Source organism: Oncorhynchus tshawytscha, linkage group LG20, assembly GCF_018296145.1.
Source record: "Oncorhynchus tshawytscha isolate Ot180627B linkage group LG20, Otsh_v2.0, whole genome shotgun sequence".
Lineage (NCBI taxonomy): Eukaryota > Metazoa > Chordata > Actinopteri > Salmoniformes > Salmonidae > Oncorhynchus > Oncorhynchus tshawytscha.
In genome coordinates this window covers 37,034,916-37,046,122 of record NC_056448.1, presented here as the reverse complement: position 1 = coordinate 37,046,122, position 11,207 = coordinate 37,034,916, and the positions used below count along the sequence as shown (strand labels likewise).

At 43.9% G+C, this 11,207-nt stretch overlaps 1 protein-coding gene across 2 annotated transcripts in view; it reads left to right on the top strand.

Annotated features, from left to right (window-relative positions):
- fam102ab (family with sequence similarity 102 member Ab) overlaps positions 1–11,207 on the top strand; it is a 55,890-nt gene that overhangs the window by 31,436 nt on the left and 13,247 nt on the right. For both annotated transcript variants that reach the window (XM_042302614.1, XM_042302613.1), the window contains 2 exons: positions 9,218–9,338; positions 10,294–10,323. In XM_042302614.1, the coding sequence (XP_042158548.1) occupies positions 9,218–9,338; positions 10,294–10,323 (151 nt within the window). The remainder of the gene's footprint in view (positions 1–9,217; positions 9,339–10,293; positions 10,324–11,207) is intronic.

The window sequence follows — 11,207 nt, the reverse complement described above, 5'->3', positions numbered from 1 at the left end:
GACACCACAAGTAGACACCACAAGACATTACTAGGAACAAGAGAACCAGTAGACACCACAATACACTACTAGGAACAAGAGAACCAGTAGACACCACAAGAGACTACTAGGAACAAGAGACCAGGTTAGGTTATAATGTAGGCACCTTTTCGGTTATTTTTATGCTGTCACTTTTCAGGCGTGCTTGACGATTTTGTTAGCTGTTGGGAAATCTAGGTCACTGTCTCACATGGGAGTTTTTTTCTATTCTGTGCTTCAGAAAATTCAGTGCCAAAAATACAGTACAGTATATCTACTTTGAGCAGACATGATAGGCTCGTGCCAGAGAAACTCATGGTTCAAAACCTCCCTCTCTCTCTGTCCCATTCTCTATTCTTCTAATCCTGCCAAACCCCTTGGGGGGACGTTGGGTAAATTGAGCAAAAGGAAAGGGGAGGAGGGACAGGGAGAAGGAGAGGGTGAAAAAGCCATAGTCATTATTACTGGCCAGATGTTTACTTTGGTGAAGTTGAAAAAAAAGTGGGTATTTTATTGTGAACAGATGGAAGAAATATGATACAATAGGGAAATGTAGGGAGATGTCCCAAGGCTGCCTTTTACCAACGAGTTCTCAGGAAGAGTCCTGTGCCACGTTGAACTGTAAACATTTTGAGGAGTAATGACTACAGTATAACCACTCCTTCCTACACACTCACTGTCTCTCCCTCACTGTCTCTCTCTCACTGTCTCTCCCTCACTGTCTCTCTCTCACTCTCTCCCTCACTGTCTCTCCCTCACTGTCTCTCTCTCACTGTCTCTCCCTCACTGTCTCTCCCTCACTGTCTCTCTCCCTCGCTGTCTCTCTCTCACTGTCTCTCCCTCATTGTCTCTCCCTCACTGTCTCTCTCTCACTGTCTCTCCCTCACTGTCTCTCTCTCACTGTCTCTCTCTCACTGTCTCTCCCTCACTGTCTCTCTCTCACTGTCTCTCTCTCACTGTCTCTCCCTCACTGTCTCTCCCTCACTGTCTCTCCCTCACTGTCTCTCCCTCACTGTCTCTCTCTTTTTCTTTCTGACAGACACACACATTCACTTCCTGCTTTTATTGGACAAACTGACACATTCTTTTGGCAGGTGTGTGTGTGCATGCGCACGTGCATACATGCATGTGTGTGTGTGTGTGTGTGACACCTGGTATTTTATGGTATGGTCAGGTCAGGTCAGGATTAGGAGTGCACTATAACCGTGCTGTCAGTAGTGACTATCAGTGAGCGTGGCTGGCAGTGTTTATCTAGCATGCTTTAGCACTTACTCAAGCTACATAGCTAGCATGTCTGCATGGTGTTCGTGTCAAGGCGCGTGCTCTCCGTTCCCTGTGTATATGAACACCTGTCCGAGTCGTTTAGATGATCCCAACAATAACTATCAAGTGAGAGTTGGAGTAGAGATTGGAACTGGAACTGAAGTGGTTCCTGGAAAAGTGCTTAAGTGGTTAAGAGCGTTGGGCCCATAACCAAAAGGTAATTGGTTCGAAACCCTGGGCCCACTAGGTGAACAATCTGTCAATGTGCCCTTGAGCAAGGCACTTAGCCCTAATTGCTCCTGTAAGTCGCTGTGGATAAGAGGGTCTGTTAACTTGAAGAACTATGAACTGTCAGAAAATGAAGAGGGTCAAAAGAGCACGTGAAAGAAGCAGGTCACGCTCCTCTACTTTTCAGTCTTTCTCTCTCTCCATCCACCACTCATTTTGTCCTGTGTGAACAGAAGGATGCAGAAGCCTAAAGAGATACATGAGTCATCGTTCCACAGTAATTCCATGTGTTGTGTTCCTGTTACCTTTCCTGTTTTTCAACATGGACAGAAAGCCTTTGAATTATTCATTCACGCCCCCACATGGTTCTCTTCCAATCACGTTTGAGGATAGTAGGTCTCTTCCTTTCCCTTCTTCCTCTATCGCTTGGTTGTCACTAGTTACCACAGCCACAAAGTCAAAATGGCCTATATTGGGGGGGAAATTAAGGTTAGGGATAGTCATAAGGTTAAGAGTGTGGTTAAGGTTAGGGTTAGGTTTAAAATCAGATTTTAAGAAAATAAATTGTTGAAATAGGCAGGGTTTAGCCATTTGTGGCTGTGGTAACCAGTAACTAGTGACAACCCTATCTCTTGGAATGATTCCAGGGCTCTTTTCAGAAGGGCTCAACATTACACATAATACACAACGTTCACCTCATTGAATACACCCCAGCTAAAGGTTGGCTGGGTGTTCAGCAGATGTTTGGGTGATGTGTGAGAACATGATTTTCCTAATCTGCCCGTTCGGTTTTTATCATGTCTTCATCTGGCTCTGGTTACCGTTGAAGGAACTTCTCAGAATTGTTAATGAGAGGCAATGTAAACTTGTGACTCAGTGTATGTGTGTATATGTTCGTGGGTTTGCATGAATTTTCACAACACTAATTCCAGTGACCTCATCTTAAAACAATGAAACAAACAGTGGGGTAAATGACCATTTTCCAGGTGTGTTTGCATGCATATGTGTCTTCAGAGTATATAACCACTCTCTTACTGTACTCTGTCTGTCTCTCTCTTTCTCTCTCTCTCACTCTCTCTCCCCTCCCCTGCTCTCTCTCTCTCTCTCACTCTCTCCCCCCTCCCCTGCTCTCTCTCCTTCCCTCTCCCTCTCTCTCCTCCCCTCTCTCTCTCTCCCTCCTCCTCTCTCTCTCTCTCTCCCTCCTCCTCTCTCTCTCTCTTCTCCCTCTCTCCTCCCCTCTCTCTCTCTCCCTCCTCCCCTCTCTCTCTCTCTCTTTTCTCTCTCTCTCTTCTCTCTCTCTCTCCTCCCCTCTCTCTCTCTCCCTCCTCCCCTCTCTCTCTCCCTCTCTCCCCCCCTCTCCCCTCTCGCAAATTCTAATTCAAACTGCTTTATTGGCATGAAAAACATTGCGTCAATATTGCCAAAGCAACAATGTATACAATATACATTGTAATAAAATAATGAATAATAATATAAAATGGTAGTAAATCATAATACAAAAAAAATACAAAAAATAACAACAATAAAATGGTAACAGTCAATAGTCGAAACAGAATAAATAATAGGGATGATAAAAGTCTAAACATGGAACTTGAAACAATTAATAATTTACTATAACTAACTGTCATCTTCACTATTACATCAGTACTACAACTACCATCATCATTACTACTAGTACTACCACCACCATCATTAAACTGCTATAGTTACCATCACCCCTACTACCCGTACCACTACTATAATAACAATAATAATAATACTAGAAAATAACAATTACTCTCTCTCCCCCTCCTCTCTCTCTCCCCTCCTCTCTCTCCCTCTCCTTCTCTCGCTCTCTCTGTATCTCTCTCTCTGTCTCTCTCTCTCTCCCTCCCTCTCAATTTAATTCAATTCTATTTGCTTTATTGGCATGACGTAACAATGTACATATTGCCAAAGCTTATTTTGGATATTTACACCGTTTCAAAGTTGGGGAAATGACACGCTCTAATTGTTTTATATTTTTCAAATTTTGTCAGGAAATGCAGCTCCATCTCAGGTTCTGCTGTTGTGCAGTGGTTGCACAGCCTTTCCTCTACAGGGAGCCAGGTTTTCCTGTGTCTACCCTTCTCAATGGCAAGGCTATGCTCACTGAGCCTGTACTTTGTCAAGATTTTTCTAAGGTTTTGATCAGTAACCATTGTCAAATAGTTTGCCATGGTGTACTGTCGATTTAGTACTGCAGATAGTACTGCATTTTGCTTGTGTTTCCCAATAAGCAATGTAGTTTTGTTTTGACTGTGTTGTAATTTGGTTTATTCTGATTGATTGGATGTTCTGGTCCTGAGGCTTCAGTGTGTTAGTAGAACAGGTTTGTGAACTCAGCCCCCGGACCAGCTGGAAGAGGGGACTCTTTTCTTTGCTCAGCTCTTGGCTTGGAAATGATATGAGAGGGGGTCGCTGTATTTTAGATGTTTCCAAAAACTTCATTGCTCTTTTTTGAGTTTTTATTATTAGTGGATATTGGCCTAATTCTGCCCTGCATGCATTGTTTGTAGCTTTCCTCTGGACATGTAAGAGAATCTTACAGAACTCTGCATGTAGGGTTTCAATGTTTTGCAAGTGGACCCCACATCTCACTGCCATAAAGTGCAATTGGTTCAATGACATATTCAATTCGTTTTAGCCAAAGTTTAATAGGTATTTCAATTTGAATTTGCTTTTTAATGGTGTAGAATACCCAGCGTGCTTTCTCTATCAGTTCATTCACTGCATCATTAAGGTGTCCAGTTGAGCTTAATTTTAACCCTAAGTACTAGTGTGTGCAGTACTCTATATATTTTGTACCAATTGAGAACTTTGATCTGGATCTTCTCTGGAAAATCATTATTTTAGTATTTTTGGGGTTTCACTGCCAAGGCCCAGATCTGGCAGTACTGCTCTAGCAGGTCCAGGCTCTGTTGTAGGCCATGTGCTGTGGGTGACCTCTCTCTCTCTCTCTTTCTCCCCCTCTCCTTCTCTCTCTGTCTCCATCTATCCCCCTCTCCCTCCCTCTCTCTCTCTCTCTTTCGCCATTCCATCCAGATGTTCCCTGGAATCTATCATGAGCTTTTACATTTTGGCAGCTGAGATTGAAGACAGATGTGTTCCATCTGTATTTGGGTACCCACGTGTCTGTGTGTGTTTTTGTTTGCGTGTCTGTGTTCTGTACATTGTGTACATTGTGTTATGCGGTATGGGTCTTTCTTGCGAACTGTAAAGTATGTGTGTGTGTGTTCACCCATTTGTGTATGTGCTTTTGGTCATCCGTGTGTAAACTCTTTCCCCTCTCCGGGAGCTGGTTTGTCCCCAGTGAGTGCAGCAGCCCTACTGGATCGCACGGCCACGTCAGCAGATCTGTGCTGTGTGTGTGTGTGTGTGCGATTGTGCGTCTAATTTCTACAGACTCCCTCCTTCCGCCCTGCTATTCCCACTGCTGCCGGATTTTTAACCTTTTCATATTAATTTGTGTGTTTGTGTTTCTGTGTGTTGTAACTACAATATTCATTGCTTTGACATTGCTCAATGAGCAATCGTCTCAAAATCCTATTTTAAGTTATAAGGAACACAAGGACCCCCCAAAAAAGAAATGTGTTTATTTCCACTCTATGTGCAATAACAAATGCTACACTTAACACTCAACAACAGCAACGTTTGGTTTAGATTGGTTGACTTCGATTGAGTCGAGTCACTCTCCTCACTGGTCTCTTTGGATCGATGCAGTCAGAGGTTCCCGGGCTATGGTCTGATTCTTCTCGGGTCCTTTTCCGCGAGACACTTGGGGCTAGCACACTGTCCTCTTCATACTTCCTCCTCTTCAGAGGGTTGCCCTCTAGCTGGCAGCAGCTTGGATCAGTTGAGGGTCAGGGGTCAGACTCCCTGGGCCTCTATCAGGTGATGGTAACTCTAGAGGTGAGTCAGGTGTCAGTCCTCTGATGCTCTCGTCCTCTTGGAGGGGCATGTCTTCTGGCTGAAAAGACTCACACACATACACTGAGTCACAAAACTGACAAAAACTGATGAATTACCTTTTTAGAAAAACAAATATATGTTTTACATCTGGGCTCACTGTCTCTGGTATCTGTCTGTCTGTCTGTCTGTCTGTCTGTCTGTCTGTCTGTCTGTCTGTCGGAGGGCAGAATAAAGTTAAGAGAGGAAGATAAAATAGAGGAAGATTGAGCAAGAGAGACAGACACCCCCCAAAAAAAGTGGAAAAGGCCTCACTGACCACAAAACCTCACTCACTATTAATGAACAAGAAACATATAGTTCAGAGCCATTTCTGGCAAAGATGGAGGAAGTAGTGAAAGCTCTTGTCTTTTCCTATCAGCACTGACTTTGCTGAAAACTGTGCTCACCACGACTGTGATGTGGTTGTCTCACCTAGCTATCTGAACATAAGTGCTTCTGCTAAACAACTCAAATGTAAAGGATTTACAGTAATCACCCTCTGAATCAGTGTGTTAATAGTTATACGTGAAGTTGACACTTGTGTAACATAAAATACCCAAGACTGGAGAAGAAGGTGAAACCCACTTCTCCCTGGTTTATGAAACCAGTGTCATGGGAAAGTCTTTTAGAAATAGATGCTGTGATGTGTGTTACTTGACTCATATTATTTTTCTTCTTCTCATGGCTGCTCAGTTTGGTCTTGAAGGGACTGCAGTGAGGTGTTTTGACACAGTGCTCTAGACAGCCCTGCTGCACCCATTCCCATATCAACATGTCCTGCTGCACCCATTCCCATAACAACATGTCCTGCTGCACCCATTCCCATATCAACATGTCCTGCTGCACCCATTCCCATATCAACATGTCCTGCTGCACCCATTCCCATAACAACATGTCCTGCTGCACCCATTCCCATAACAACATGTCCTGCTGCACCCATTCCCATAACAACATGTCCTGCTGCATGTCCTGCTGCACCCCGTCCCCATAACAACATGTCCTGCTGCACCCATTCCCTTAACAACATGTCCTGCTGCACCCATTCCCTTAACAACATGTCCTGCTGCACCCATTTCCTTAACAACATGTCCTGCTGCACCCATTCCCATAACAACATGTCCTGCTGCACCCATTCCCATAACAACATGTCCTGCTGCACCCCGTCCCCATAACAACATGTCCTGCTGCACCCATTCCCATAACAACATGTCCTGCTGCACCCATTCCCTTAACAACATGTCCTGCTGCACCCCGTCCCCATAACAACATGTCCTGCTGCACCCATTCCCTTAACAACATGCCCTGCTGCACCCATTCCCTTAACAACATGCCCTGCTGCACCCATTCCCTTAACAACATGTCCTGCTGCACCCATTCCCATAACAACATGTCCTGCTGCACCCATTCCCAAAACAACATGCCCTGCTGCACCCATTCCCTTAACAACATGTTCTGCTGCACCCATTCCCATAACAACATGTCCTGCTGCACCCATTTCCTTAACAACATGTCCTGCTGCACCCATTCACATAACAACATGTCCTGCTGCACCCATTTCCTTAACAACATGTCCTGCTGCACCCATTCCCATAACAACATGTCCTGCTGCACCCATTCCCATAACAACATGTCCTGCTGCACCCATTTCCTTAACAACATGTCCTGCTGCACCCATTCCCATAACAACATGTCCTGCTGCACCCATTCCCTTAACAACATGTCCTGCTGCACCCATTTCCTTAACAACATGTCCTGCTGCACCCATTCCCTTAACAACATGTCCTGCTGCACCCATTCCTATAACAACATGCCCTGCTGCACCCATTCCCTTAACAACATGTCTTATGACTGGGATGACAGACTGTGTTCAAAGGTTGATCTGCAAAGTAGGTTTCAGTTATCTCTCTCTCTCTCTCTGAGCATAATATAAACCGGGCACTACAGTCTGCCTAAGGATGCATGTGTGTACTGTATGTGTGTTTGTGGAGTGAGAAAAGGACACACTGACCCACTTTCACTGTTCTGCTGCAGTGACTCAGATGGAGAGAATGAAATAAAAAGAGAGCGGCACCAATAAGGCAGAGGGCAACCTCAGCAGCTCGCCCGTTATCTCAGCATCTGATTCACTGGGGAACTAATTGATTTGTGATTGACAGCTGAGATTGACGACTGAGGACGGAGTCTTATCTGACCTCCAGGGTTCTTCTGGGAATAGAAGGAGTGGGAGCTGTTCTGAGAAAGACACGGCACATTTGCCGGAAAAAACTAGTATGAGACAGTTGCACACTATCCAGGAAGTGTTTATTTTACATGTTATATCCCATCGTTAAAGGAAAGCATAGGGGCTAGCAAAAACAATATACAAAGTGTTGGTGCGACGTTATCCCACTGACGTTCTGAGAACAATCTAAGGGGACGTTCTCTGGGGGATGTTTGTGTAGTTCCCTGTAAGTTAGCTGGACGTCACTGAGGACCGTGTCAGGACCTTTTTTAGGACATTTTCAGGACTTTCATTTTACTAATCCTTAAGACGTTGTATGATGGTCCCAAGGGAACGTTCTCTGGGTCCTAAAAACATCCTCGGCCAGGAACCAGGAAGCAGACAAAACCTCCAGGGGACTATGACACAACATCCCGACAGCTTTAGGCAACCATTTTGTGATGACACGGGGACGACCTAACGACTCATTATTGTTTGCAGGAAAACTAAATATTAACATGCTAAATAGTATTCAAAGTAGTATGTACTTGTAGTCGTGATAGTTGAGAAAGTGCATACTCATGCAGTATGCAAGTACTAAACAGGTGGTACCCGATTCGGAACACAGCCCTCGTCTCCTCTTGGCAGATGAAAGCAACATTGTTTCAACCTATCCAGTTGTTTCACATCACCCGTGATAAAGAGATCATAAAAGAAAGGAGGCCATTTAAGAGTATTGGAACGCAGCCACTGTCCTCTGGCTTTCTCAAGGCCCCTGTACAAACTGATGGGCATTGAGGCAGGACTACAATGCAGTGATTTTCCACTGGCTGGCTGCCTCTACACTGTAGCTGTTTGTCTGTGGGCATGGCTCAACAGGAAGGACTTTAGAGAGAGAGGGAAGGAGAGACAGAGAGGGAGAGAGAGAAAGAGAGAGGATGGGAAAAGGATTCTTAGAAGCCCTAAGCCCCGAGGCGTTTAGTTACGTAAAAGCTCACTTAGTGACCAGAGACACACTTGAACAGTCACACGCATGCACTTTAAGTTGTGTGGAATCTGACTTTAGGTTTCAATCTTTACTTAGCAGTTGGAGGCAGTAGCATTCAACATTAAAAGTAAGGGGCTTTCCACGCAGCAGAACTCTATATTTGGCAGGATAATGTATCTGAAGTCTGTAATAGTCCCTTTACAACAGCAAAGCAGGTGGTTTTCATTTGCTGTGCTTTTGGTCATGGGTCTTGATTATGTACTGTACAATAAGCTTTTGCCAGAGGGTGGCCATAAACACAGCTCCAGAAACGGACAATATTGCTAATTATAATGGTAAAAGATTAATGATTGATGAAGATAATGTTAATGTTGAGGATGATGAAGATCATGATGATAAATATAGTAATCAGGAAAATTATAATGTTGATGGTAGTGGTGATGACTTCAATGATGTCAATTATGATGACCCAAAAAATGTATTGATGATGATGAATGACCCTAACCATCTCCCCCCTCTCTCTCTCTGTCTCTCTCTCTCTTTGTCTGTAGGGAGGAGGTCCAACAGAACTGTGTTCGTTGGAAGAAGAAGTTCTCCTTCATCTGTAAGATGAGTGCCAGTCCCACCACTGGAGTCCTGGACCCCTGCATCTGCAGGGTCTCTGTACGCAAGGTAACTACATCTCCCATCAACCCCTGCTATAGTATTTTACAGTGCCTAATGATGATACTCTACAGGTGACATTTTCTACTCAGTGAGAACAACCTACTCAGTGAGAAAAAGTTGCCTTGTGTCCTGTCTTTTTAAAATGGTATAGTTATTTTGGGCATCTTTTTCCTCACTGCTTGTCATTGCCCAAGTTCTCTCTCTGCCTCAAAAGTGTCATAGGTCATAGGTACCTTATTACCAGATACAAGGTAATTGATCTATAATTACTCATGTATAAGGCATTCTGTGGTAATGTAAGCCTACTCCCTAACCTTTTACCTCTAACTCTGATGTAACTGAATGAGACCTTCCTACACCTTTCACACACCCACACACTGGATCAACCTTGGCAGGTGTTTTTCAATGTCTGAAATATGATTAGTTCCCTTAGGTCCCATTCCCAAATCTACACACTGTTGCAGACAGCTTAGATCTGTCTATGGACTCTTTTGTTGCTTGTTGTTTACAATGCTAGTTATATTACTCCTCTCGTTACCATGGTATCAGCAAATATGGGATTGCGTAACATTTCCATTAAATGTATCAGTAACGGCTGACTGGAGATCAGGGCATGGCTAAAATCACACAGCTGCATATCTGCTATTATGACATGGAGTCCTCAGATCTCAGATCAGTTTATCTGTAGGGAGTGGGGACTCTATGATTCCAACAGTGTCGCATACAAGTGGTCACTGTTAAAGCCACATTCTGTAATACTATTGAGCATGACAAGCTTAACATGATCATTTATAATCAAACTGTTCAAAAATGATTTTTCCTTTGTTTTATTTAGTCTCCTCGTGTTAGAAATCACTTGAAATATGAATTCTAGCTGCTTAACTTTATGTAGAATAATAGACTATAGAAGGAAAGAAAGTGTTTGTGCTTCATGCATTTCATCCACTTCTTGTCACTGCAGGAGCTCAAAGGAGGAAAGACGTTTTCAAAGGTAAGACTAAAAAATGTCCTCTTTTAGCATGCCTCTACTAATGTTTCCCTGTTGGGCATTTCTGTACAGTTGACACACACACACACACACACACACACACACACACACACACACACACACACAACACACACACACACTTGTTTTACTATCCTTGTGGGTACCAAACAATTGATTCCCATAACCCCTAAGCCTAACTCTAATGCTAACCCTAACCCTAATTGTAACCCCTGAGCCTAAAATAGCAATTGTGCTTGTTTTACTGTCCTTGTGAGGACTTCTGGTCCCCACAAGGATAGTGTAAACCAAAAACATACACCATATGTACAGTATATCTGGAGCAGATGAGTCAGTGTGTGTGTGTGATACAGTACATTTTACAGCCCCAATAACAGTAAAACCACTGTGGTTAAAGTCATGTAAAAGGGAATTGGGTCCATAGCTCAAGCCAACTAGTATGACGTACATGTGACAAAGCCTTGTGACACAGGATGGGACTTTTGGGGAAGGTGGGGAAAACAGTGCAGTGACGTGGACAAATTTTTCCTTCCTTACTTCTTTTCCAGCTGTAGTGTTTGTGGTTTATAGTGTTTCCACTAGTTGACAGTAAACTGTGTGAAGAAACCTTTTAGCTCTTCAGTGACCCTGACCTAAGTTTTTAGGTGTGACCCAGTCAGGTGTGACCCTGACATCAGTTTTTAGGTGTGACCCAGTCAGGTGTGACCCTGACCTCCGTTTTTAGGTGTGACCCAGTCAGGTGTGACCCTGACCTAAGTTTTTAGGTGTGACCCAGTCAGGTGTGACCCTGACCTAAGTTTTTAGGTGTGACCCTGACCTAAGTTTTTTGGTGTGACCCAGTGACCTAAGTTTTTAGGTGTGACCCAGTC